The 26,747-nt window shown below is 41.8% G+C and overlaps 1 protein-coding gene across 1 annotated transcript in view; it reads right to left on the bottom strand.

The window, feature by feature from the left end:
• The window catches only part of eys (eyes shut homolog), an 804,562-nt gene that overhangs the window by 709,078 nt on the left and 68,737 nt on the right, over positions 1-26,747 (bottom strand). Inside the window, exon 5 of the mRNA XM_062969072.1 lies at positions 10,861-10,982. Coding sequence (XP_062825142.1) covers positions 10,861-10,982 — 122 coding nt within the window. The remainder of the gene's footprint in view (positions 1-10,860; positions 10,983-26,747) is intronic.

The raw sequence follows: 26,747 nt of genomic DNA, 5'->3' as shown, positions 1-26,747 counted from the left end.
GGGTAGGGAGAAATCAATCCTGGGGATATAGAAATCTTGCCAAGGCTCAGATGAGACTGTACCAAGGATATTTATTTATTTATTTATTACATGCATTTATACCCCGCCCTTCTCCCCGAGGGGACTCAGAGCGGCTTGCATTCTGCCACGAGGGCCAGTAACAAATATACTATAAAAACAAAACAATTAAAACATGATAAAAACATGATAAAAACATGATAAAAAGTATACAAAAATTAAAACGCTGCAAAGCAGCGATATTGCACCATCCTCAGTCATTCACTACTGCTACAATTACAGATTTGCGACCCGATTACAACAGCCAATGAGCTTATTCGCTGAATGCCTGGGCGCAGAGCCAAGTTTTTAGTTTTCTTCTAAATCCCAGGAGGGATGGGGTTTGCCGGATATCGCTGGGGAGGGAGTTCCACAGCCGAGGAGCCACCACCGAGAAGGCCCTGTCCCTCGTCCCCACCAGCCGCGCCTGCGAGGCAGGTGGGATCAAGAGCAGGGCCTCCCCGGAAGATCTTAAGGTTCTAACGGGCTCATAGGAGGAGATACGTTCGGATAGATAGGCAGGACCAGAACCGTTTAGGGTTTTGTAGGTCAAAACCAGCACTTTGAATTGGGCTCGGTAGCATATCGGCAGCCAGTGGAGCTGGCTTAGCAGGGGGGTTGTATGCTCCCTGTAAGCCGCTCCCGTTATTAATCTGGCTGCCGCCCGCTGCACCAGCTGGAGCTTCCGGGCCGTCTTCAAAGGCAGCCCCACATAGAGTGCGTTGCAGTAATCCAGCCGGGATGTGACCAGAGTGTGGACCACCGTGGCCAAGTCAGACCTCCCAAGGAATGGGCGCAGCTGGCGCACAAGGCGGAGTTGTGCGAAGGCTCTCCCGGCCACCGCTGAAACCTGAGGCTCCAGGCTCAGCGATGAGTCCAGGATCACCCCCAGACTGCGAACCTGCGTCTTTAGGGGGAGTGCGACCCCGTCCAACACAGGCTGTAACCCTATTCCCTGTTCAGCCTTGCGACTAACCAGGAGGACCTCCGTCTTGTCTGGATTCAATTTCAATTTATTGGCCCTCATCCAGTCCGACACAGCGGCCAGACACCGGTTCAGGACCTGGACAGCCTCCTTAGTGACAGGTGGGAAGGAGTGACAGAGCTGGACATCATCTGCGTACAGATGACATCTTACCCCGAAACTCCGGATGATCTCTCCCAGCGGCTTCATGTAGATGTTAAACAACATGGGGGACAATATCGACCCCTGCGGGACCCCACAGGACAATGGCTGTGGGGCCGAGCAGGTGTCCCCCAGTGACACCATCTGGGATCGTCCCTCCAAGAAGGACCGGAGCCACTGCAGAACAGTGCCTCCAATGCCCAACCCGGCGAGTCGTCCCAGAAGGATACCGTGGTCAACGGTATCGAAGGCCGCTGAGAGGTCCAGCAGAACCAGCAAGGACACACTCTCCTTGTCCAGTTCCCGGTGAAGATCATCGACTAAGGCGACCAAGGCTGTCTCGGTGCCATGCCCCAGCCTGAAGCCAGACTGTGCCGGATCTAGAATATCAGCATCTACCAAGAATGCCTGGAGTTGCGCTGCCACCACCCATTCCACGACCTTGCCCAAAAATGGGAGATTGGAAATCGGCCAATAGTTATCCAATTGAGTGGGGTCCAGTGATGGCTTTTTCAACAGCGGTTTTATCACAGCCAATTTGAAGCTCGCTGGAAAAATGCCGTCCCTAAGGGAGGCATTCACCACCACCTTCACCCACTCGGCCAATCCCCCTCTGGCTTCTCTCACCAGCCAGGATGGGCAGGGGTCTAGGATGCAGGTAGTGGCCCTCGCCTCTCCAAGCACCTTGTCCGCATCCTCGAGCTCAATTAATTGAAAAGAATCCATCAAAATAGGACAAGAAGGTGCTCGTGTTACATCCCCGGAGACTGCCGTTAATATGGCGTCGAAGCCAGAGCGGATCAGAGCGACTTTATCCACGAAGAACCGAGCAAATGCTTCACAGAGAGCTGCCGAGCTGTCAGGGATCCCATCTTGAGTGGTGGGATTTAACAAACCTCTGACAACTCAAAACAGCTCCGCCGGACGGTTCTTCACGGATGCAATATCAGTTGCAGCATCTATTGCCGCGGCATACGCCTTCAGAAAGAGGCACAGCCGTGTTCGGTCTGATTCGTTCCACTTCGAACGCCACACGCGCTCTAGACCCCTCTTCTGGATAGGAAAAATGTTTGTCCTTTTCAACACTCTTAATAACAATAGCTACTTCATTGCTCTTAAGCTTCATTGTAAGGAGAAATGCATCTCACTTCAAGAATTTCCACATTTGTAAGGAGCATTTGGGAAGAAGTAAAAGTTAACGGTAAAGGTTTCCCCTGACGTTAAGTCCAGTCGTGTCAGACTCTGGGGGTTAGTGCTCATCTCCATTTCTAAGCCGAAGAGCCGGCGTTGTTCGTAGACACCTCCAAGGTCATGTGGCCAGTATGATTGCATGGAACACCGTTACCTTCCCGCCGGAGCGATACCTATTGATCTACTCACATTTGCATATTTTCAAACGGCTAGGTTGGCAGAAGCTGGAGCTAACAGCGGACGCTTATTCTGCTCCCCGGATTTGAACCTGAGACCTTTCGGTCTGCAAGTTCAGCAGCTCAGCGCTTTAACACACTGAGCCACCGGAGGAAGAAGTACACAGGTTAAAATCATATTTGAAATATTTGAACACCAAAATTTGCAGAGTTGGAATAAAAAAACCAAGAACACCTATAGCACCTTAAAACAAAGGAAGGAAACAGAGTGGATTTAGGGAAATACAACAAAAGTAACCCTGGGAGTTTTATATCTCCTAGCTGTATATTGGTGGACCCTTTGGGGTATTTTTGCACACATAATAGAGAAGACCCTTCTCCCCCTAAATCAGGATTTCATCACTGCTGTACATTCTAAGAAATTGTCAAACAAATTGCTCTGTCCATGTGGCAGCTATGTCATTTTTTCAGTTACTAAGTTGTAATCTTGGCTCTAGTGCTTCTTGCTCCCATTCTGTACAGTTTCAGCGTCCAATTTCTACTCATAAAAGTCAAGGATATCTCTCAGGTTCAGGAGTGTTGCTCCATTAGGGGGTGACAGGGCTGGCCCTAGGTATTTTTCAAGTGTAGGCGAACAGAATTTTGGTGCCCCCCCCCCAAACCAATCACTAAAGAATAAAAGCGTTGGATAAGCGAAAATGTTGGATAATAAGGAGGGATTAAGGTAAAGCCTATTAAACATCAAATTACATTATGATTTTACAAATTAAGAACCAAAACATCATGTTTTACAACAAATCAACAGAAAAAGCAGTTCAATACATGGTAACGTTATGTAGGAATTACTATATTTGCGAATTTAGCACCAAACATTGAACAGGGATATAGGGCAGTGTGGACTCAGATAACCCAGTTCAAAGCAAGATATTGTGGGTTATTCTGCTTTGATATTCTGGGTTATATGCCTGTGTGGAAGAGCACATGTCTTATTTGTAGTGCAAAACAACAACCATGAAAGAACAATACAATATTTAAAAATGAAAACAATTGTAACCAGCATAAACCTATCAGGATTTCAATGGGAAGTGTGGGCCTGCTTCTGGCCAATAAGATAGTCAAGTGAATTAGGATTGTTGTTGTTGTGTGCCTTCAAGTCATTTCAGACTTTGGGCGAGCCTAAGTCTAAAATTATTTATTTATTCATTTACTACATTTATTTATTACATTTATATCCTACCCTTCTCACCCTGAAGTGGACTCAGAGAAGCTGTATGTACATACAATATATTATATTATTAGCATAGCACAATATTAGCATTATATATTACTATATTGAACTATATCACTATACTGTAATATTATATGTAATATATAACATATAATTAATATTATTATATGGTATTAGTATATTGTATAACATTATAATATTATTATCAATATTATATGTAAATACAATATATTATTAAAATGATATAAAAATATTATATTATAAAACTGAGGGCGGTGGCCAGGTAAATGACCTTGGAGGGCCGCATCTGGCCCCCGGGCCTTAGTTTGGGGACCCATGATATATAGCACATATGGTTCCTTCATGTGTGTGTGTGTATCGCTTATATATACATAGACATACACACAATGTGGAGAATATGTAGCAAGGTAGATAGATAGGTAGGGAGCCTGTATGACCGTGTTCCAGAGGCATTCTTTTGACATTTCGCCCACATCTATGGTAGGCATCCTCAGAGGTTGTGAGGTCTGTTGGAAACTATGCCAGTGGGGTTTATATATCTGTGGAAGGTCCAGGGTGGGTGAAAGAACTCTTTGTCTGTTGGAGGCAAGTGTGACTGTTGCAATTGGCCACATTGATTAGCATTGAATAGCCTTGCAGCTTCAAGGTCTGGCTGCTTACTCCTGGGGGAATCCTTTTTGGGAGGTATTAGCTGGCCCTCATAGTTTCATGTCTGGAATTCCCCTGTCTACTGAGTGTTGTTCTTTATTTACTGTCCTCATTTTAGAGTTGTTTTTTTTTTAATACTGGTAGCCAGATTTTGTTCATTTTCATGGATTCTTCCTTTCTATTGAAATTGTCCACATGTTTGTGGATTTCAGTGGCTTCTCTGTGTAGTCTGCCATGGTGATTGTTAGAGTGGTCCAGCATTCCTGTGTTCTCAAATAATATGCTGTGTCCAGGTTGATTCATCAAATTTTCTGCTATGGCTGACTTCTCTGGTTGAGAAATCAGGACAGTAAATTAAGAACACTACTCAGAAAACAGAGGACTTCCAGACATTAATAAATCAGGGCCAGCTAACACATCCCAACAAAGGATTCCCCAGGCAGGAAGCAGCCAGACCTTGAAGCTGAAAGGCCATTCAGTGCTAATCAAGGTAGCCAATTGCAACATTCACACTTGCCTCAAACAGAAAAGAGTTCTTTCTCCCACCCTGGACCTTCCACAGATATATCAACCCCACTTGCCTAGTTTCCAACTGACCTCACAACCTTTGAGGATGCCTGCCATAGATGTGGTGAAACGTCAGGAAATAATGCTTCTGGAATATGGCCGTACAGCCTGGATAACTCACAGCAGCCCAGCTACCGAGTGCTCCTTCAAACAAAAGTCACAGTAACTTTGCCGCTGTGCTGCCATCCTTCCTCTCTGTCAATCCCCCCTCTCTCGAGCCTCCAAGAGTTCTAGGAGTGGATCTACATGCCCTATATCCCAGATTATCTGGCAGTGTAGATTTATATAATCTGGGATCTGATGCTGGCATATAGGGAAGTGTAGATCCAGCCAGGGTGTTTCCAGATGTTGAAGCACATTGGGCACGCTAGAGAAACCCCCGCCAAAGGCTGCCCCCCCCCAAAAAAAAACCACGGATCACCCTCGGAAGAGGATATGGGAACTGAAGGGAGGCTCTAATGCAGTAGAGGCTCTAATGGCGGCAATTTCTTTCCTCCTTCCTTCCTTCACTCACTCACACACACACACACACACTACTCCCCTCAGTCCCTCAGAGGCTTGGGCCAGCCCTCCCTCTCCTCTTTCCCTTCTCCTCCCCACCACCGACAACCCCTTTATCTCTCTCCCTCTCTCTCACAGGGCTAAGCAGCACGGAGGGGAAATGAAGGCTGCATCGATGCAGCTCGACACCGCGTTATCTGCCAGGTTCAGTGCTATAGAATCGCATTAAGGGATTCTTTCTCGCTCTCCCTCTCTATCATCCTTCTCCCTCTCTCATCTCCCTATCATTGTGCCTGGGCCAAGTGGGCTCCATGCCTTCGTTCTAGTCTCCCTGAGGTGTTTCCGAGCCTTGATATTCTGGGATATGTGGCTGTGTGGAAGGGCCCCAGTCCTGGAAGAGTCGGCTCGGTTTGGGTTATCTGTCCCGGCAGTGAGGGCGAGAAGGGAGGTGAAGAGTGGACTTGGCTGAAGGAAAACCCAAAGAGGGAAGCAAAACACAGCTGGGAGGCCAGCTGGGGGTGAGGCCGCGCCTGTGCGACGCCCCATTCTCTTTCTTTCCCTTCCCCTCCTGAGAGCGCGCTACCTGAGAGTGCACCCGAGTTCGTCAACTTTCTGCCCAACTCCTCTCTCTCTCTCTCTGACTGTTCTTTCCCTACCTGCTCCTCCTTCCCTCACGTGGGGGCGGCGGCGCAGCGCACTGGAGCTGCAGATCGCGCAGCCAGCCCTGGCAGGTCACCTCCAGCGTGCTGCTGAGGAGGGCCTCGGCCCGGGGATTAGGGAAACCGGGTGTCCCTAGGCCGGGCCTTTGGCCCACCTCGCGAGAATAGCTAGCCAGATAGGTCTTCCGCGTTCGCCGAGGAGGGAGGCGGCAGCGGCGGCAGGGACCATTGTCTCCCTCCTCCGCGAAGGCCTCATTTCAGGCCTAGCTCTTCGCCGAGGAGGGAGGCGATGGTCCCCGCCGCCGCCTCCCTTGGTAAATGTACAGCGGGGCGCCGTAGAGGCATCGACAGCGCCCCCCCTGACGTGCGCCCGACGCCGCCGCTTCAACGGCGTCCACGTTGCACCGGGCCTGGGGGGTGAATAAGATTACTTAAAACAAATTAGTCTACTGTTCATATACTAGCTTCCCCTTTCCAGTTCCACAGGTTAAGTGATCTTATAGTCTCTCTACCTATCTCTCTCTCGCACACACACAAACACATACTGTAAAGTACATATTAAAATTTCAAAATGTGTATTAAAAATGTGATGTTTTAGGATCCTAACTGATTCAAACTACTGAGGAGACTCTTCAAATCTTTGTACACTGAATAAAATGCTCATGTAGTATTTTAAACATTGCATGGAGGAGAAAAACAGGGAAATAGTTTTTGTTAAGTCAGTGTGAACAAGATGACATTTTATGTTTCTATGGGTAATGATATAGTGTTTTAGTTAAAACTGCAGTCCTTCATGTGCAGTGGAACCTTGACTTAAGAGCATCACAATTGAAGAGCATTTTGAGTTAAGAGCTGTTGCTTGGCCTGGGAATCACTTTGACATACGAGCAGCATTTTGAGTTAAGCGCTAGCGCCAGAGGGAGTACTAATGTGAAAGTACAGGGCTTTAGGACTTCAAGTGAGCGGCCTTTGTGCCTCGTGCTCTTGGGAAATTGCTGTCGACTTTGCTGTTGTCCACTTTATGGAACTTTGGGCAAGTTGATTTTGTGTGGTTTTTATTCTTGGTATGTTTGGCTTCATGAAGAGAAAAAGAGGGAGAGAGAGCAAGAGAGGAAGGGAGGCTGGAATGAGTACAGTATGAAGAAAATTAGGCTTCTGCCTCTTCACTTTGTGCTTATTTGCCACAACATCCTGCTTCTACCACTTAAAAGTTAATCTTGCTTTTTATTGTTCCGTGTGAATGTGCAGGTTTTGCTTTACTTTTACACTGGCCAAAACACACATTTTGTTGCTTCAAATGTGCTTCCTTGCCACAACTTTGTGTTTCTACCACTTTTAAAGTTGTTATATATATATATATATCTCCATGTGAATAGATTATTAAATAATTTATACATTATTTGTTATTTATAAAGTACATTTTCTTATTTAAAAACCCATATCAAAAATGGGTGGGGTGAAGGTTGGAACAGATTAATAGCATTTCAGTGGGAAAATTCACTTTTGAGATAAAAGAATTTTGAGTTAGGTATGAGTTAGGTATGTACTTATAAGTATGTCCTGATGAGAGTTAGGTATGTACTTATGAGAACATTATACTGTTAGCTGTATAAAACCCCTTGACATTTTTGGAAGGAGGAGTTAATGCCTTTGACAGGCATTGGCCTCACTCTTGGACTCATGAGAAGATTGATTTAATATCAGATAATGCCCCTGGTGGCACAACAGGTTAAACTGCTGAGCTGCTGAACGTGCTGACCAAAAGGTTGGTAGTTCAAATCTGCGGGATGAGGTGAGCTCCCGTTGATAGCCCCAGCTTCTGCCAACCTAGCAATTCAAAAACATGCAAACGTGAGTGGATCAATAGGAACCACTCCAGCAGGAAGGTAATGGCTCTCCATGCAGTCATGCCGGCCACATGACCTTGGAGGTGTCTGTGGATAACGCTGGCTCTTTAGCTTCGAAATGGAGATAAGCACCAACCCGCAGAGTCAGGGGAAAACGTTTACCTTTACCTAATGCCACATTACAGAAGGAATGAGAATAAATGCTATGGCTTTCAAGCTAGGTGTATACTCAAATTGGAAATGAAGGAGACATTTCATCACCAAACAATTGACGATGGATGGGCAATTAAATAAATAAGACAATTCAAGTTGGCTTATTAAATCTTACAAAATGTTTGCTCTCAGAGTTACTCTGAGTGTGCAGTCAAGTAGTTCAGGATGACCTTTCCCTGCCAGCAGGATAATTTATTGTCAGCACTGACAGAGGGAGAGGAATGAAAGATGCACTCCTTGAATACTTTTGAATCCTTTCATTCAGACAGAGAAAAAGCTTGCACAATAAGACCTACAACTGATAATTATCAAAGCATTGCAAACAAATATAGAAGCTTTTGGGGCTGTGGGCTGACCCAATCCTCAACAACAGCACAAAATGAATCCATGGCAATGCTTTTAGAACTCAGGATGAATAGAAAAGTCTGCTTTTACCCATTTTAGAAAAGAAAGCAAATCAAAGGCAATTGAAAGAGCAAGGATGCTGAAAACAGCTCATCTGGTATTGATTAATAATATAAATTATTCAGGGAAGCAACAAAGAATGGCCTCTTAGCTCTTTGTCAACAGACGTTTTAGGAACAAAATAACAAGGTTTGGGATACAAGCCTAAGCATATGAGTTCTATACAGAAATGCCTTATGTTTCTCCTCTCCTTTACATTTCTTACAATGAGGGCTCCACCTCCCCATAGTACAATTCCACCCCACAAAGAATTATGCATGGTTATTACAATCATATTGGTGTTTCCTATCAAATTGGTGAAACTGCTAGTTGATGTGATCACAAATCCAAAGAAAATAACAGGTATACTTAAATCTTTTTGGATTGTTACAATATGGTACTGAGACAAGAAACTTGTTGAGCTTGCTTTATTTCTAATGTACTGATTGTACTCACACTCCATGCTGTAAGCACACCATCTACATTATCACACCAGGGTTTTAAAGCAGGCAGCCCTGCATTTCTGCTGTCTGTAGTTTAGGGCGGGGCCTTTTGGATTCTCAGCTACAGAAGTCCTTGCCTTCTCAAACTACATTTGGCAGAATTCTGCAGGTGACAGAAATATTGGGCTGCCTGCTTTAAAGCCCCGGTGTGATAACATGATGTGCCTTTACTTATCAGTGAAAACGTCAGCTAACGAGTGAGATATCAAGGCATCTGATTCACACTAAACTATGTGGCATGTTTAAATCAATTAGTTCTAAAATATATAAGACTAGCTGTGCCCGGCCATAGTAATAATAATGCTTCTGAGGTGGAGGGTGTCCGCTGCTCACCCTCCTGAGAACAGTCCCTTACAGCAATAGTACAGCCATTTTTCTCTCAGCACAAACTCTCTCTCTCTTCTGAGGGGGAAAAGGGGTGGGGTGCCAGCCTCAAGCTCCACCCACCATGGCAATGTTTTGAGACAGCGGGGATAGTCTCCCTGGGCAGCTGTAAGGTCCTCTGGGTAATGTAGTTGTTTTTTTTTGGGGGGGGGGGCTCTGCACATGCGTGGTAAGCAATTGTGAGGTTTTGACAGTTTTGTTGTTTGGTCTTTATTTTTCTAAGTTTATTTGATTGAAAGACATAGATTTGCTTACTATGTGTTTTGTGGCCAAATTTGGTGTGATTTGGTCCAGTGGTTTTGTTGTTTACTCAATGGGAAACACTCACACACACACACATATATAATGTATAAGGTATATAATATATAATGTATAGTATAAAAGCTTTGCTTGTTTTCCCATGGCAGGATCTGCCATTTTTCTATTGTTTGCCGTGCAGCAAACAGTGCAGTTGTGTTAAATACAACTTTCTTAGTGCCAAACTTGTTGTCTGTCTGTGTTTTCATGCTAAGAAGTAAATCTCATGACAGTGGCTCATATGATAGCAGTAACTAAATTAAAAATGACACAATCAAAATGCAGACTCTATAGGTTATTATTTATGAAGTACAAACTGAAGGGTCACTCCAATTTAACTGAAGATTCAAAGAGACATTTCTACCTCTCTCAGTTATTATCAAATCAACTCTCTCTTTCTAAAGGTCTCTAAAAACTGCAGCTAATTAGCTGGTAACAACATTTTAAGAGGTCTGACCATAGGGTTGCCCCTCTGATTCAAGCACTGAGATCTTGACTTCTCTCTGTGGTCTTTCTTTGGAGAACAGAAAGCAACTTTCATGTCATTAGCTATCTTGGGTAACAAAGAGGTAATTGTTCCCCCAAGTGAGCTTGAACAGTAAGATATAAAACAGATTATTCAAAGGAAGAAAAACTGTTTTTGTAAGTACCAAAAACATAAATATCCAGTCATACTTACTTAAAAATCATGATTGAGGCATTCACAAAAATTGTTTATATTGACACATACAAAAAGGAATATACTAGTTCTCTCCCCAGCACACTGTTCCTTTAACCCGTAGAAAGCATACAAAATTACCCAATGGATTCTTACACTAGTGGCAAGGCTCCTAAGGCAGGAAACCATGGATTATCCCAACCCCCATCTTCACAGTCTGTTTAACATGATGCAACAGTGCTGAAATTCAGATAATGGAAGAAACAAAGGAAGGGGCAGAAATTATAAACCACTGCTCAAATACCCCAGTTCATTTAGAAGTATAAATAATGTTTCTTACCGGAAGTCATTGAAAAGATCGATGCAAGTTCCATTGTTCTCACATGGCACAGAATCACATTCATTGGCTTCATTTTCACAAAACGGTCCTTCCCAGCCCGGGAGGCAGAGACACTTATAACCCTAAAATGAATACAAGAAATGAACTTCTTGTCAATATTGTATTGAGCACTGTTGGACGTCTAATGCAATAGCAAGATCATCTGTTTTTCTTCTAGTTCAGTTGAGCAGGCATTTTAAAGAACAAGATACTAAAATGGTTTTGACATTAAATATCAACTTGACAAGGTATGATACTGAAAAAAATGTGGGCTAAACTTAATTGCTAGTCTCAGTTGGAGTACATCCAAAGTTGACAGTAACATGAATGCCAGAGATTAAATAGATTTATTCTGATTGGCACTAACAAATAGATACAGTCTCATGTGATTAATAAATAATACAGGGACCCTTTCATTATTTGTCACAGTTGCATGTCTCAAATGTCTAAACCAATTTTCACTATAGAGGATGTTCTGTTTTAATTGTGAAACTCATGCATATAGCCTTTGTCAATACAACCCAGAGTGTCTTTGCCAAATTACCCCGCTCCTGAGTTTCTACACAACTGAGTATATCAATCAGCTGTAATCAAAAGTATCTATGTGTGGTGTAAGGAAGTTGCAAATGTGACTTTCTGGGATGCACAACATGCGTCTGTGCCTGGAGCTACACTGCCATATAGTCCAGTATCTGAATCCAGATTATCTGATTTGGATTGGATTATATGAGTCTACAAGGTAATATAATTCAATTTCTTAATCCAGATTATCTGCTTTAAACTGGATTATGTGAGTCTATCTTCTATATATATAAAAAGGTAATGGAATCACGGCCTAGGACTAAACAACTAAACCAAACGCCCCAGAACCACCAAACTTGGCAGCACAACCCACCATCCTTGTCCCTAGGTTCTGACAACAAAAAGAAAAGAAAAATAAAGTCCTAATTAAAGGGAGAGGAATAATTGTTTTTATCCAATTGCTGGCAGTTAGAAGGCTAAGCTCCGCCCACTTGGTCTGCTGCCAGTTAGAAGGCTAAGCTCTGCCCACTTGGTCTCCTAGCAACCCACTCAGCCCAGGGCCTGTTCAACCAGGTTTCTTCCACACTGCCTATAATATACAGATTATCTGATTTGTACTGGATTATATGGCAGTGTAGACTCAAGGCTCTTCCACATAGCTATATAACCCATTTATAATCTTATATTATCTGCTTTGAACTGGATTATCTTGAGTCCACACTGCCATATAATCCACTTCAGTGTGCATTTTATACAGCTGTGTAGAAGGGGCCTCATATAATCCAGTTCTAAGCAGATAATATAAGATTATAAATATACAGTAGAGTCTCACTTATCCAATATAAAAAGGCCGGCAGAACGTTGGATAAGTGAATATGTTGGATAATAAGAGGGGATTCAGGAAAAGCCTATTAAACATCAAATTAAGTAATCATTATACAAATTAAGCACCAAAACATGTTATACAACATATTTGACAGAAAAAGTAGTCCAATGCGCAGTAATGCTGTGTAGTAATTACTGTATTTACAAATTTACCACCAAAATAGCACAATGAATTTAAAACATTGACTACAAAAACATTGACTACTAAAAGGCAGACTGCGTTGGATAATCCAGAACATTGGATAACCGATTGTTGGATAAGTGAGATTCTACTGTAATAATAATAATAATAATAATAATAATAATAATAATAATAATAATAATAACTTTATTTTTATACCCCGCCCCATCTCCCCGAAGGGACTCGGGGCGGCATATGAAATAATTACAGTGGTAGAATAATACAGAACAATATAATCTATAAAACCAGGACAGTAAATAAAGAGCAACACTCTGAAAGCAGGGAAATTGGGAATTCCAGAAAGAAAACAATCAGGGCCAGCTAACACCTCCCAAGAAACAATTCTTCCAGAAAGAAAGCTGAGAAGGGAGTGAAGCAGTGTGTATTACCAAAGTCATTATTATTACTATCATTACTATTATCATTATCATTATTATTTTATTATGACACAGCAAACAAGATAGATATGCTGGATTTCGTATCACAAAATCACAAGTCGAACACTTCCCAAGTGTCTAGGACTGTGTGATGTATTTTTGGATGATGCGTGCAGATCCCAGCAGGGTGGCCTTTTGCACCTTTATTGAAAACATGATGGAGCACTGGAAAACTGAACTGTTTGTTGGAAATGAAAGCTATGGACTTGTCAACATCAGAAGAGGAATTTTCCAGGGAGACTCATTGTCCCCTCTGCTTTTCATTATTGCCATGATCCCTCTGTCAACAATCTAACAAAAAAAAAATCTCGGCTATCAAACATCTGCGAAATCTCACAAAATTTCACATCTGATGTACATGGATGGCCTGAAGCTATATGGGAAAACACAAACTGAAATCCAGTCTCTGACTAACATTGTCCGAATTTTTAGCACTGATATCAGCATGGAGTTTGCCTTGGACAAATGTTTTTACTAATCCCGATGGCGTCCAGGCACTTGATGATCCACCTGTGTGGGAGTGAGTCAAAGGCATTTTTGTAGTCAATCCATGTCATGTGAAGATTATTATTATTGTGTTGCTGTGAACCGTGAAAATGAACAAATCCTGGCAAATCCTCTGTTTTCTGAGGGCCACAGACTTTTTATTTTAACTGTGTGCGCTCAACCACTGCATATGGATACTTCTTCATCTACACAGATAGTAGAAGCACATAAAATATCGCAAAGAACACCACTCTGAAAACAAGGGAATTCCAAACAGGAAACAATCAGGGCTAGCTAACACCTCCAAACAAAAAATTCCCTCAGGGAGGAAGCAGCCCAGGCTTTAAAGCTGCAAGGCCATTACATGCTAATCATTTTGCCTAATTGCAGCATTCATATTTGCCTCCAACAGACAAAAAAAAAGAACAAACAGAAATATTGTATATTCACAAGCTTTAGCAAATAATATCCCCTGATGACCCAGCGTGTTAAAGCGCTAAGCTGCTCAACTTGTGGACCAAAAGGTCACAGGTTTGAATTGGGGGAGCAGAGTGAGCCCTCACTTTTAGCCCCAGCTTCTGCTAACCCAGAAGTTCGAAAACATGCAAATGTGAGTATATCAATAGGTACTGCTCCGGCGGGAAGGTAACGGCGCTCCATGCAGTCATGCCACATGACCTTGGAGGAGTCTACGGACAATGCCGGCTCTTCACCTTAGAAATTGAGATAAGCACCATCCCCCAGAATCGGACACAACTAGTCTTAATGTCAGGGGAAAACCTTTACCCTTTACCTTAACTATCAACAATTCCTCAATACTTTATTTCCCATAACACCACAGCAACACGTGGCCAGGCACAGCTAGTGGTTTTATATAATCCCATTCAGAGCAGATAATCTGAAATCAGAAACTGGATTAGATGGCAATGTAGATGGGATCTAAGTGTGAGAAAGGGGGGAGGGGGGAGAGCGAGAGTGTGCACCTAGTCTGGTCTGTCTTATAATCAGGTCCACCTACCAGTGTAGTCACAAATCATTAGTATTATAATATGGACTTTGCTTAAAATAATGTAAGCTTACTGGGGAATGCATATTGAATAAATTAGATAAATGATCTGAAAACGTGCATGTACCACAAGTCCCATGAGCCGCAATCAGCTGGTCTGGGCAGAAAATGCCTGTTTTAAAGAATGTTTAGCAGTTTCCTACTAGCTCTGGATTTTGGAAGGACTACTCCAATTTCACAGGTGAACTCTGATAGTGTGCTTTGCTGTGCTGTAGTTATTGCTGATTTTCAACATCATGGTGGCAATAAGCGATAGCCCTACAGCCCATAACATGTTCTGTGAGTCCAAGAACTAATTTTTGACACAAGCGGAACAGCTCATGCTTAATACATGAAGTGATATAACACTGTAAATTATCAGAGACTATCTGATTCTCTAAAATGATACACTTGAATCAAAGAACTAGCAACTTCATGGAAATGGCTGAGAGTCTTTTTAAAAAAGAACATAGGTACACTAAATATATTCAATAATACTATGCGGCATTAGTTTACTGACTGCTACATAAGAAATATTGTCTAATTTTGTCCCAAACGAGACATTACAGGACTCAATATTTCCTGAATATAGGCAATAATACTAAAAGACATCATTAAAATAAGATTAAGATTCACAATTGACCAAATGGGGTAATATGTTAAACTAATTTCAAGAGGTCATTTGCAGTCAACTTGAATGATTCCATTTTGGCTGGACTGTCATCAGCTACAATTCAAATCATTCAATGGTGTGTGGACATTTCAGAGTATTTATATAGATTTCAATTTTATGAGATTTTAAAATGAGCCCATGTTCAATATACACTTTGCAAATAGAAAACTGCCAGACACATGCCTCACATAGCATTTTGCATCATATTTTACAGAAGCTTGTTGATAACAAACATCTCATCCTTCCAAATATGTTTATGACATTTATGGATTGTTTAATTCCTTTCACTGATAAAATGATCTGAGAATACTTGACCTAAAAAAATTTATAAAAACGGATTCATCTTTTAAAAAATAGCTATGTGTTGGACAAGAGACAACTTTTTGTAATGTAGCAAAGCTTGTTTCATATAAACTTTTGTATGCCAATACATTTCTTCAGAGATGAAGCAGGATGCAGAATGGCAAGTTTGCTCATTTGATTCTAGCTGTTGGCCCACATAGCTAAAATCCAATCTACAAAAGGTAAAATTAAAAAAAAATTGTGTCATTTGTGTCAGTGTAGAATTGGCTTTAGATCTTGAAGCCCAATACAAACAATATGCTCTATCAACATTATCACACTGAGGCTGTAATGCAGGTAACACAAACAGAATTCTGAGAAAGATAGTTTGGGAAGACAAGGATATCTGTAACAGAGTATTCAGAAGATTCCACCATACACTACATGTCCCAGAATTCTGCTCACGCCAGAAGAACGGAGCTGCCCGCCTTAAAATCCCAGTGTGATGGGTGAAGGTGATACAGTTATGCCTTCCAGGTGGTCAGGTACCATTTCACTTTTCCAGTATGTGTTGCCTCTGCACAGTGAGAAGTTTGTACACACACGAACTTCAAAAAAGATGTTATCAAGAAAATGAATATCAAAAATGTATAGAGGGGCTCTTCCTTTTGCTGCTACATACTGTCCTGTGACAAAGACTGGTACATTTAGTCCTGCTATGGCAGTTTGCATACCCTTTTTCTGAATGATATTTTGATTGAAAGGATTTGATGACTTACATGTGAGAAATGTCATTTAACATTATCATCCAAAAAGGGCTGTGGCTGTAGAAGCAGACTCTCCAGACAACTGTGAACCTTTCTGCAAACCATACTTGTGAAAAATGGTGTTATTTAGAGCAAGTGTTTTGAAAGAGATAAAACTTCTGCACTTCAGATAGTGGCCACCTAACCATGATTTACTGTTCTTATTCCTAAAGCCCATGAAGGACCATCACTACTGAGAGCAGCTTTTCATATTATATCATGATCATTCACAAGGACATTGAGGAATGAGTCATATTTCTGTTTATGTTTAATATATTACCACATTTGGTCAAGGAAAACTCAAGTAGGGCAGACATAGCTGAGGTAGGTGTGTTGACTGCACATCAAAATATATTTAATAAAGCAATGCCATTATTGGGCCAACCAAAAATGAACAAAATGCAAACTTTCCAAGTTCCACTAGCCTCTTCAACAGGCAAAAGAGTAATAAACCATAAAGGAGAATAAGATAATTCGCAAACTCCAAGGCATACATGCAAATGCTACATCATCTCTGCTGAAGCTCCCCACAAAAAGGAGAAGAGTTGTTGTTTTAATTGGTTCAATATAATTCTATAGAAAGTGAAAAATGAGATGTTTTTAGTCTGGTAGTTTGAATCAGCCACAGCAGGATCTATTTTCTCTTGTGTAATAGAGCTGCCCCCCGCTCAATTCTCTCTGTAATGTTTTCCCTGAATTAAAAACTGTTGGGAGCAATGGAGCTACTCACTGTAACTCAGGGGTGTCCAAACTTTTTAAGCTGAGGACCAGTTCACAGTCCCTCAGCCTGTTGCGGGACCAGACTATGGTTTGAAAAAAAACATGAACATACTGCATATATCTTATTTGTAGTGCAAAAATGGCTGGGCTGTGGCACAACTGGTTAGTAGCAATAAATCACTACTTACTGAGAGTCATTGATTCAAAGCCCAGGTCGGGTTTAAGCTCCTGACCATTAATAGCCTAGCTTGCTGGCCACCTAAGCAGCTCAAAAACAGTTGCGGCTGTGAGTAGAGAAATCTAGGTACAGCTTAATGCAGGGAGTCTAATTTAACTTGATTTACAAAACCATAAAACTGCCAGTGGCATGTGAAGAGCAATGAGGAAATGCTACCATCAAAAAGGACTCGGTGTCACAGTGGATGATGAAGTGGCAGCTCCCCCTGGCCAGAATCAAGCATACCCTCATGAAGCCAGAAGCTGGAAAATGTTAAAATTGCCTCTATTGTCTGTCTGTATGTTGTATGTCTAATAATGGCACTGAATGTTTGCCATGTATATGTGGATTGTAATCTGCCCTGAGTCCCCTTTACTGCAAATAAATAAATACATACATACATGCATACATACATAAAAACCCATGAAAGAACAATACAATATATAAAATGAAGAACAATTTTAACCAACATAAACATCCCAGTCTTTCAATGGGAATGTAGGCCTGCTTTTGGCTGATGAGAGAGTAATGTTAATTAGGATTGTTGTTGTTCTTCTTGTTGTTTTTGTTGTTGTTGTTGTTTTTGTGTACCTTCAAGTCATTTCAGACAGTGGCATATGCTGCTTCAGAGTCTGGTGGACTTTCCTTCTTTGAAGGTTTTTCAGCATGACCATCTGTTGGAAGGGCTTTGATTGTTGCAGGGGGGCTTATAGTTGCCACCTGGCTCTCCCCTTTCGTCCCCAAGGGAGAAGCTGCAGCTATGGGCAACCTTTTTGGAAATGTGGGGTGGCAATATGGGATGAAGGCGGGGTGGAGAAGGGAGGAAGGGAGGGAAGCTTGGCAGGCGCTCAGTGTCCAGGGCCCATCCTTCCTAGCCATGCAGTAGGAGGAGGGGCAGTGAGTGCCTGGGCAAGAAGGGCAATAGGGGAGCCTTTCTTTGCAAAGAAATAAAGAAAAAGTTGCAGGTGAAGCAAGAAACAAGGGGTCACTGGGACAGGCCCAAGACTGGAGCCACCCGAAGAGAAGGCTATGTTTAATTGGGGTAAAGAGACGCAAGAGGCAGCCATCTTTCTTTCTTTTCCTCCCAAGGAAGAAAGTCAAGGGAGGGAGTGAAGAAGGAAAGAAGGAAGGGTGGGAGGGAGGCCTGGAGAGAGAGGGCCAGTGTAAATTTGAACGGGGGCTGCAATTGGCCCCCGGGCCGGACTTTGGACATGTCTGTGTAACTCAATAATAGTGCTTTACAGAGTTTGCTGATCTGAGTTTTGTTTAAAAGCATCTAAATCACAACTCTGAAAACAGACCCTGTGAGCTAGATGTGAACTTTCTTTAAGCTCTGCTTCTTGGAATAAAAAGAAATCTTTTATGTAGCAATAATCTATCATGCTTTGTATCTGTCATGTTGAACAGCCCTTTTAAATGGAAAAGAACAAAATGTTCAAGTCCTGATTACAGAGGAAAGAACTCTAGCTCTGTATGAGATTGTTAAATGGTATGGACCAGTTAATCAAGCAGAGGCAACTGCTGTAAAACTCCGAAATAAAGATGGAACATTCAGACTCAGAGATGTATCCGAAGAGATTGATTTTAGAGATCTCGTGTTCCTCCTTTATTAAGAACCATGAAAGTCTTTCTAAAGCAGTAGTATATTTTTTAACAGCTTTCAGCACTCTAAAATACAGCACAGGAACTAAAGTAATGCTTTTCATGAGTATCTGTGCCTTAACAATGAAATTTGGTCCAGATTTCTCTTTGATTATTTGGAAAATGGCCTAAATAGGTCAGATCAATTTAGAGCCAGTTTACATCAACTTGGATCCTGAAATATAGCCATGCTTCCAATTGATTGTGCTTCTCATAGATATCATTGGAAATCCAAAAATGACTCAATCTTTCCTCCTCTCTTTGTAAGAATCAGATAAAGCACAGACACAGCGAGAAATGTGTCTGCCAAACTTAAGAAAAATATGCATAAAAGTTTGCATTATACAAACTAAAAATGTATAGTTCATTCTTTTAAAACACAAACTGCCACATCTTTTATTTTTTTATTACATGTGCAAGCTGAGGGAATTCATGCTATATGTTTTAATTGAATAAATGCAGATTTATGAGCAAAGACACTTTCTGTTGAAAGAGTATCTAAAAAGACCTGCTTTTCTTCTAGTTACCTTGTGGGTTTTTCTCCAGAAAACACAAGATGTGATTTATTTGCCCTTTCCCTCTGAAACAGACAGGCAGATAGTAGACCTGTGCTATCAATGAAAAAAATGTTTCAATACTCATTACAAAAATAGGGGCAGCAAATCATTTCTAAACTGTTTCTAAAATATTATTAGGGGTCCGTATCATAACTAGAATGAAATAAGGAATTTTTTGTTACTTTTTCGTTAAGTAATTGTGCAAGGGAGGAGCTTCTGGAGCTCCTTTCTCCCTCATTTTAGACCTATAGGGATGAAACTTGCTACAATGGTAGCACACATTTATTACTGTACCCACCCATCAGAACATTTCACTCATACACTGGTTTTTGGGAATTTTTAAAAGTTTTTATGAACAACATATTTAAAAAATAAACTACAAGAGCTATCTCCTTAAATTTCTATTTTCAATTATAAAACATAATCAGGGCATCACTCCCGTCCCAAGTTTCAGAAAGATTTGCACATTCACTGATTTTAGGGAATTTAAACCAACACAAACTTAACAGTTTCACTGGAAGACTCTAGGGGCCATCCCGTCCAACCCCCTTCTGCCAGGCAGGAAAAACACAGTCTAACCACCCCCAACAGATCCCCACCTAGCCTTTGAAATAATAATAATAACAACAACAACAATAATAGGAAACATACTAGGTAAACTCTGGAGTTACTGCCTCTTAACTTTGCCTACCTCACAGGGTTGATTCAACTTCCAACAATCCCCTTTTATCTTGAAATTCCTTTAGAGAATGAACACAGGTTCCTCCCCCCCCCCACCACCACCACCACCAAAACTTTCAGGGGGGAGGAGGAGAAAGTGGCCTCACAAGGCTGTAAGCAGAATTCTGGGAATATTAGTTTGGGAAGGCGAGAACCCCTTTGGCAGAGAATTCAAAGGCCTCACCCTAAACTACATTTTGCAGAATTCTGCTCACTTCCCACATTAAAGCCTTAATGTGAGTGTGGCCTCTGCCTGTCTCTTCCTGGGCTGGCCATGTGCTGGAGGGGTTTCTTCCTTGCATGGCCATCCAGCCAGGCATCCCTCCTCCTCTCGCCACTCCCTTTGGGGAAAGAGTGGGGCTTCTCCCTCCACTTTGGCATTACCATTCTCGTCAGGGCCCTTTGGGAGAACCAAGCCCAGACCTTTTGTGTCTGCGATGGAGCCATTTATAAGACTTACATAACTCTTCCAAAAGTCATAGGTCAGTGTCTGAATCTTCATTTTTGTGTGTGGTCGCCCCTCCCATTTCTTAATCTTGCTTTATAGGTACAGATCTTATGAAATAGATATGACAAACAAATTACAAATGAAGTTTTACATAGCCCTAATAGATAACATGATAAGATATTTTCCGGAAAGAAAGCTTCAACATTTCAGAAATATAGATATAGAAGCTAGGTTATAATGATTTTTGAACTCTAGAAATGTTCTTTAAGGCTATTAAATATTAAAACATAACAACATTTTGAAAAATGGTTACTTCACAGTTCTATCCTTGGATAAACATAAAGGCTATTGTGTACTTTTGTATACTCGAGGATTTACTATTATCAGAGCTAGCCAATGGAGATAGAAAAATAAAAAGATTATAGAGAAAGTATAATGTGGAAAACACATTCTACTAGAGCCAGGAAGCAAGGGGGGAGCTTCTGGTACCTCCACAAAATGGTGGAGGAGGAAAGCACCCATAGCTGCCTCAGACTACTGCATTTTACATGAGCCAGGCAAAGGCAATGTGAAAGCTGAACAAAAATGAGAATGGCAGGGGGTTATGCAGCACAACATAGCCATCAATCTTGCAAAGAGGTAAAAGTTGAGATAGCTGCTTGAGTTAGCAGAGTACTTCTTCTAAGACATCAGGTAGATATGCACTGGCTCCACCTCTAGCTGGAGAAACAGAGAAGAAGGTTGCTAGACTCACAGTAGTTCTCAACCTGTGGGATCCCAGATGTTTTGGCCTTCAACTCCCAGAAACCCTGACAGCTGGTAAACTGGCTGGGATTTCTGGGAGTTGTAGGCCAAAACACCTAGGGACCCACAGGTTGAGAACCACTATAAGAGAAAGCTGATGGCACAGAGAAAGAAAGGCAGATGGGTTGGAAGCTAAGCATGCAACACCACAGAAATACTCCAGCTTCTCTCAGTCTCTCTCTTTAGTAGAAAAGGCTTCTTTGCTTTTAGTTTTTACAAAAGCTCTTGCCCAACTTACCAGGCAGGGAACCATGTGGCTCACTATGATTGGCTAAATAAGGTGGACCAGAGGGAAAACCTCTTCCCTCTGGTCCATCTGTTGGCTGTAAAAGTGGGCGTGAAGCTCCTCTCGGTAAGTTGCCTTCGAGCTCCCCCCTCCCTCCCTCACACCCACCCTATTGCTGGTGTTCCTTGTATTGTGTTATTATTGTTACAACTTGGGGTGGCTGGCATGGGTCCTGGATCATGGACTGGTTGTTCTTCCTTGTTTCAGGAGATCTCGGAGTATCTGTGAGGGGTGTGATGGTGCAGATAAACCAGAATAGCATTGGATGGAAACCTGCAGTACACCCCTCTTGCTCGTTGCCAGTGTTGCAGCAAATTGTTGGGGTTCTTTGTTCAGCAACAAACTAACCAGCTTCTTCAGCAGAAACACTCTCCCTCTGGTTAAGAAGCAGACAAGCACAACTTGAATCTTTAGTAGAAAACTTTATACAGTAGTATTTACATATATCTACATGGACTCTTCTCTAGCCCTTCTTTCCAACACTCCCAGCCAGTTCACACTTTCTCCATAGAATTGTATTCTCTCTGGTCTTCTTCATTAATCCTTCAAACTTTGAATCTCCATCTCCAACAGCTCAGCACTCTGATAACAACTTCTTTAACAAAGAAGCTTGTGTTTTTTATTACTCTTTCAGCTACCCCATCCTGGTTGTAAATTGCTCAATGCTAGCCAGGTGATTAAATCCTTAATGCTTGCTGCTGGGGTGGTCCTGATCCTATAATGATGTATTGTCATTTTAGAAATGACAGAATGTTACAAAACTTTGACAGCCAGTACCAGCTTTGCTAGTCATTCTTGTCCTTACTGGGGCTCCTTCCAGGGCGTAATCAGATCAGCAGGTGGGCTGTCTGATCTAGAAATTCAGTACCCATGGATGTCTGCCAAACCTGCTTTCAGCTGTAATCAATAAACAAGTTGTGGCCTTTTGTTTACCCATAACCATATGAGTCTGGTTTTTGTCTGGTGGTGGTGAACTGGTCACCTCTGCACATGCAACCATAAATAGTGGCTCATGTTTCTTTTTTAAAAGTCTCCACTTTTTATTTATTTATTTTTTAAAAAAACTGGGTTGCCACTTTAGTTAGAAATAAAATCAAGGGTGAGTTTTCATCAAATATCTGGATTCACCTGCAATCTAGTGCTGGATGTCTGCATGATGCATGAGCATTTCTGAATAGTATCCCATGCTTTCTACCCTCAACACAATTTTGCTCCTCTTTAGGCAAAGTCTGAAGATATCCTAGAGTTTGCAGAAAACACCAGTGTATTTGCAGGCTTTGTGGCATTCTGGACAGCTGGATCAGGTTCAATTTGGACCAATTCACTCTCCAGATGGACACCACTGCCATCATCCTTATCCTGTGCTAATCCACAAAGAGGAAAGGGCATGGCTTACCTCCGTGTTGCCACTACCACTCCCCATCACCTGCAGAACTCATTGAGAGTGCCTGACTATCTACTTCAGAATGGGGCACCCACATAAACGAACACAATGAGGGGCTCAGTCTATGCCATTGTTGATTATCATGTGGGTTGGCCAGTTCTGACTTCATTAAACACAACAAATGATAGTCAGTCACTCATAGGAAGCTATGTGATGGCAGGGGAGCAGTTGTGATGCCTAGGGCACCTTTGGCCCCTGACCCTGTGGCCATTTCTGACCAGGACGAAGAAGATTTTGGTTTTCTCCCACGTCAGCAAGATTCGACTCCTTTCCAGATGCCTCATGTTGACATCTCTGAGCCAGAGCCAATTAAGAATGCCCTTGAAACAGTGCCGGCTCTCCCAGATTCTCCGGAAAGTTTAGTGTTTGATCGTAGAGCATTTGTACATACAGAGAGGTTGCAAAGACAAAGCCTGCGGAGAAGCGCCAGATTAGTGGAGCGTGGTGATTATGGTTAAGCCCTGTTCTCTTGGGAAGAATTGGGGAGTTAGACACCTGGTGCAGTGACTGTGACAAGCTCAGTTCTCTTGGGAAGTTTTAGGGAGTCAGGCACCTGGTTTGGGGGAGATTATGAACTTCAATAAAAGTATTGCGCTGAGAACTTTCCTTCGCGGTGTCAACTTTACTTCTTACTGAGAAACATCATCGTCTCCAGCTCCTGGATCCCAAGCGGCCTGTTGGCGCGCTTACTCTTGAGTAGACCGGGCACCGGTCTACCTCCTTGCCAAGTTTGGACTGCGTTTCAGCTCCTGTACATCTAGTTCCTGCCTTACCCTGAAATCCTGCTTTTGGACATTTATTCCGGAGAGCTCTTCTAGCCACTTGCTCTTTTCCCCACTCAATACTCAAGCCGAGTTTGAGTGTGTTTCGGTTTTTGGACTTTGGACTCTATACTGGACATAAGACTTTCACTTATTGGACTAATTTTGATCTTTCCTGGAAGGTCAATTGCTTATTCAACTTTGCTGCTTATTTCCTTTTGGAACTTTATTTGCTTTAATAAAGATATTATATTGTTATTGGTCTTCATGTTGGTTTTAGGTGCTCTCGCTGCCTAGGGGTATAACAGCAGTGGTGGTAAAAGGTGCAATCTCAACTCTGCTGAACCAGATAGAAATCAATATGGGTCCCAGTGGAGTTGGCCAGGTGGCTCTGGCTGCCATCACAGTCACTGCAGACTGGATCCAGATGAAATGGCTAATGCAGACATGACCCATACTGCCCAAAGGTCTCTACAGACATGACCTGTCATTTGGGGATGGGGCAATGAAGGGAAGTGTCAGAAGGCTGTGTGACCTATAGGCACAGGAGAAGACAAAATTTCCCTTGTACAGAATCCTATTATTAGTCCCAATTGGAGAAGACCCACTGAATCAGTGGCATTTATTTCCATGTTAACTCACCATGAAATTGCACAGGTTGCCTGTAGTTGAGACAATTGCTTACTGTGTGTAAGGGTTTGTTTGAACAAGTCTATACTTATAGAAAGTTAACCACTGATTTGCTGAACTTGCCGACCGAAAGGTCGATGGTTCGAATCCGGGGAGGAGGGTGAGGTCCCACTGTTAGCCCCAGCTTCTGCCAACCTAGCAGTGCAAAAACATGCAAATGTGAGTAGATCAATAGGTACATCTCCAGTTAGAAGGTAACAGGTCTCCATGCAGTCATGCTTGCTACATGACCTTGGAGGTGTCTACGGACAACATTGGCTCTTCAGGTTAGAAATGGAGATGAGCACCAAACCCCAGAGTCAGACACGACTAGACTTAGTGTCAAGGGAAAATCTTTACCTTTACTATCCTCTAACTAGATAAAAACATTCTGAGTTTTATGTTTATCTTAGATATTCAAAGAATTCACATTGACTCTAATTGTTAGTATTCGGAGTGATATATGAATACAGAGTGAAGAGGAAGTGCCACTGAAGTCATGTTATAAAAATTCCAGCATGATCATTTGGCTCTGAACCAGAGATGAAAGTTTAAATGGCTTGCTTATTTGTAACTATGTGCAAATAAGCAAAGGAAAACTATTATAACAATCCTACTATCACGGCAAGCTTCAATACACTTATAACTACCATATATGTGGTCCAACAAATCAGCATTCTTTAATATTCTTAAAGGAAGACGATAATTGCTGTTAGCAGCAGGTGGGGGGGGGGGGGGAGAGAGAAAACCAAGTTATTTTGCCAAGTAGATTGCCTTTACTGAGCAACATGCCCAGTACAGTAATTTTGCAATTATAAGCACAGCAGCTTTTACTTCATACTGGAAAAATGTGTTAATCTACAGCTGAAAGGGTCAAACGGAGAGCAATAGAAAAAGTGTGCATGAACATACAGAAAGCATTGCATACGCACACCTGTGTGGCTTCATATAATTAAGTGAATGAGTGTTTAAGACAGTTTTTGTCCCCTAAGCAGCACTTGCATTACCCATACAGTTATGGAAGGATGAAGACATCAGTTTTAGGGGGATTCAGACAATCTTATTTTTCTGGGAAATGGCAGTGGAACATATAGTCAACAAGCAAAATAATATACAATATGTTCATCAAAGATAAAGAAAGTGGTCTCCAATTTCGGTTCTTTAAGATATTCAGATCAAGTCCATGCAAATGTAACATCTTGCCAGAGGGACTGGGAAGCTAGGTTGCTGTGGAGAAAATGGAAATTGGTCACTTCCTCCTCATGCAAGCTATCTATGGTGTGAGTAGGGATTGCAACAGGAGCTGTGTTTTCACCTGTCACAGTGACAATTGCTCAGAGGAGTGAGTGGGAACATCAGCTACTTCCAAATCGATAAGGGAATGGATCTCTGTTGATCACAGTGGCTACTGACTACTAAGTGGAGATGTGAGGGTCAGGCTATGTATGTATGGTGGTTATGAATTCATAGCTGCCTTGGTGAATTCTGGCCCAACGGCTGTTCAGCAGACCAAGAAGAAAACATAAATATAAAATCACAAAGTTATCCAAACCTTCTGAATTTGCATTCTGATTGTAGAAAATCCTATTTAATTTATTATTTATTATTTCATTTATATCCTGTCTTTCTGCCAACATGGGATCTAATTAAAGTGTAAGTTAAAATGCAGCTGACATCACAAACAATATATTTTTAAAAAATATTTAAATGGGTAATTGCATTAAAATTTAGTTTTAAAGCACATTAAATAATGTTTAAATATAACAATATAAGCCTAACATTCCATTAAAAATCCTTCTGAGCAACCAATTCCAAACTTGGACAAGGCATATCAAATCACCCATAATTTATTAAGCAAGAACTCTATTGTCCTACTGTCTTTTCAACTCAACAAATTCGCAGTTCATCATAAGAAAGAAGATGCAAATTTATTTATTTATACTTGACTCTCAGACCACCAGATGGTGAACAAGATACATTTATTCTTGCTTTTAAGCAGAATACTATAAATACTATAAATCTTATACATAGGTGTAAGATGTAGAAAAAAGAAGTTCCAAATACAGAATGTTTTCCCTAAAATAGGCAAGTGTCTATTTTTCTGTCCCTTCCTCTCTTTAACTTTCTTGATCACACCATAGGAACTTCCTTTTGTGCCCCTCACACAGACAAATCTCTTGGTTTTATCTGATTGTGGCTTTGCCTCATGCTTCCACTTTATATTCTCATCACACATTCCTTTATAGTTTATATGGCTGTTGGAA

This window comes from Anolis carolinensis, chromosome 1, assembly GCF_035594765.1.
Source record: "Anolis carolinensis isolate JA03-04 chromosome 1, rAnoCar3.1.pri, whole genome shotgun sequence".
In the NCBI taxonomy this organism is placed as follows: Eukaryota; Metazoa; Chordata; class Lepidosauria; order Squamata; family Dactyloidae; genus Anolis; species Anolis carolinensis.
This window is presented reverse-complemented; position numbering and strand designations above follow the sequence as displayed.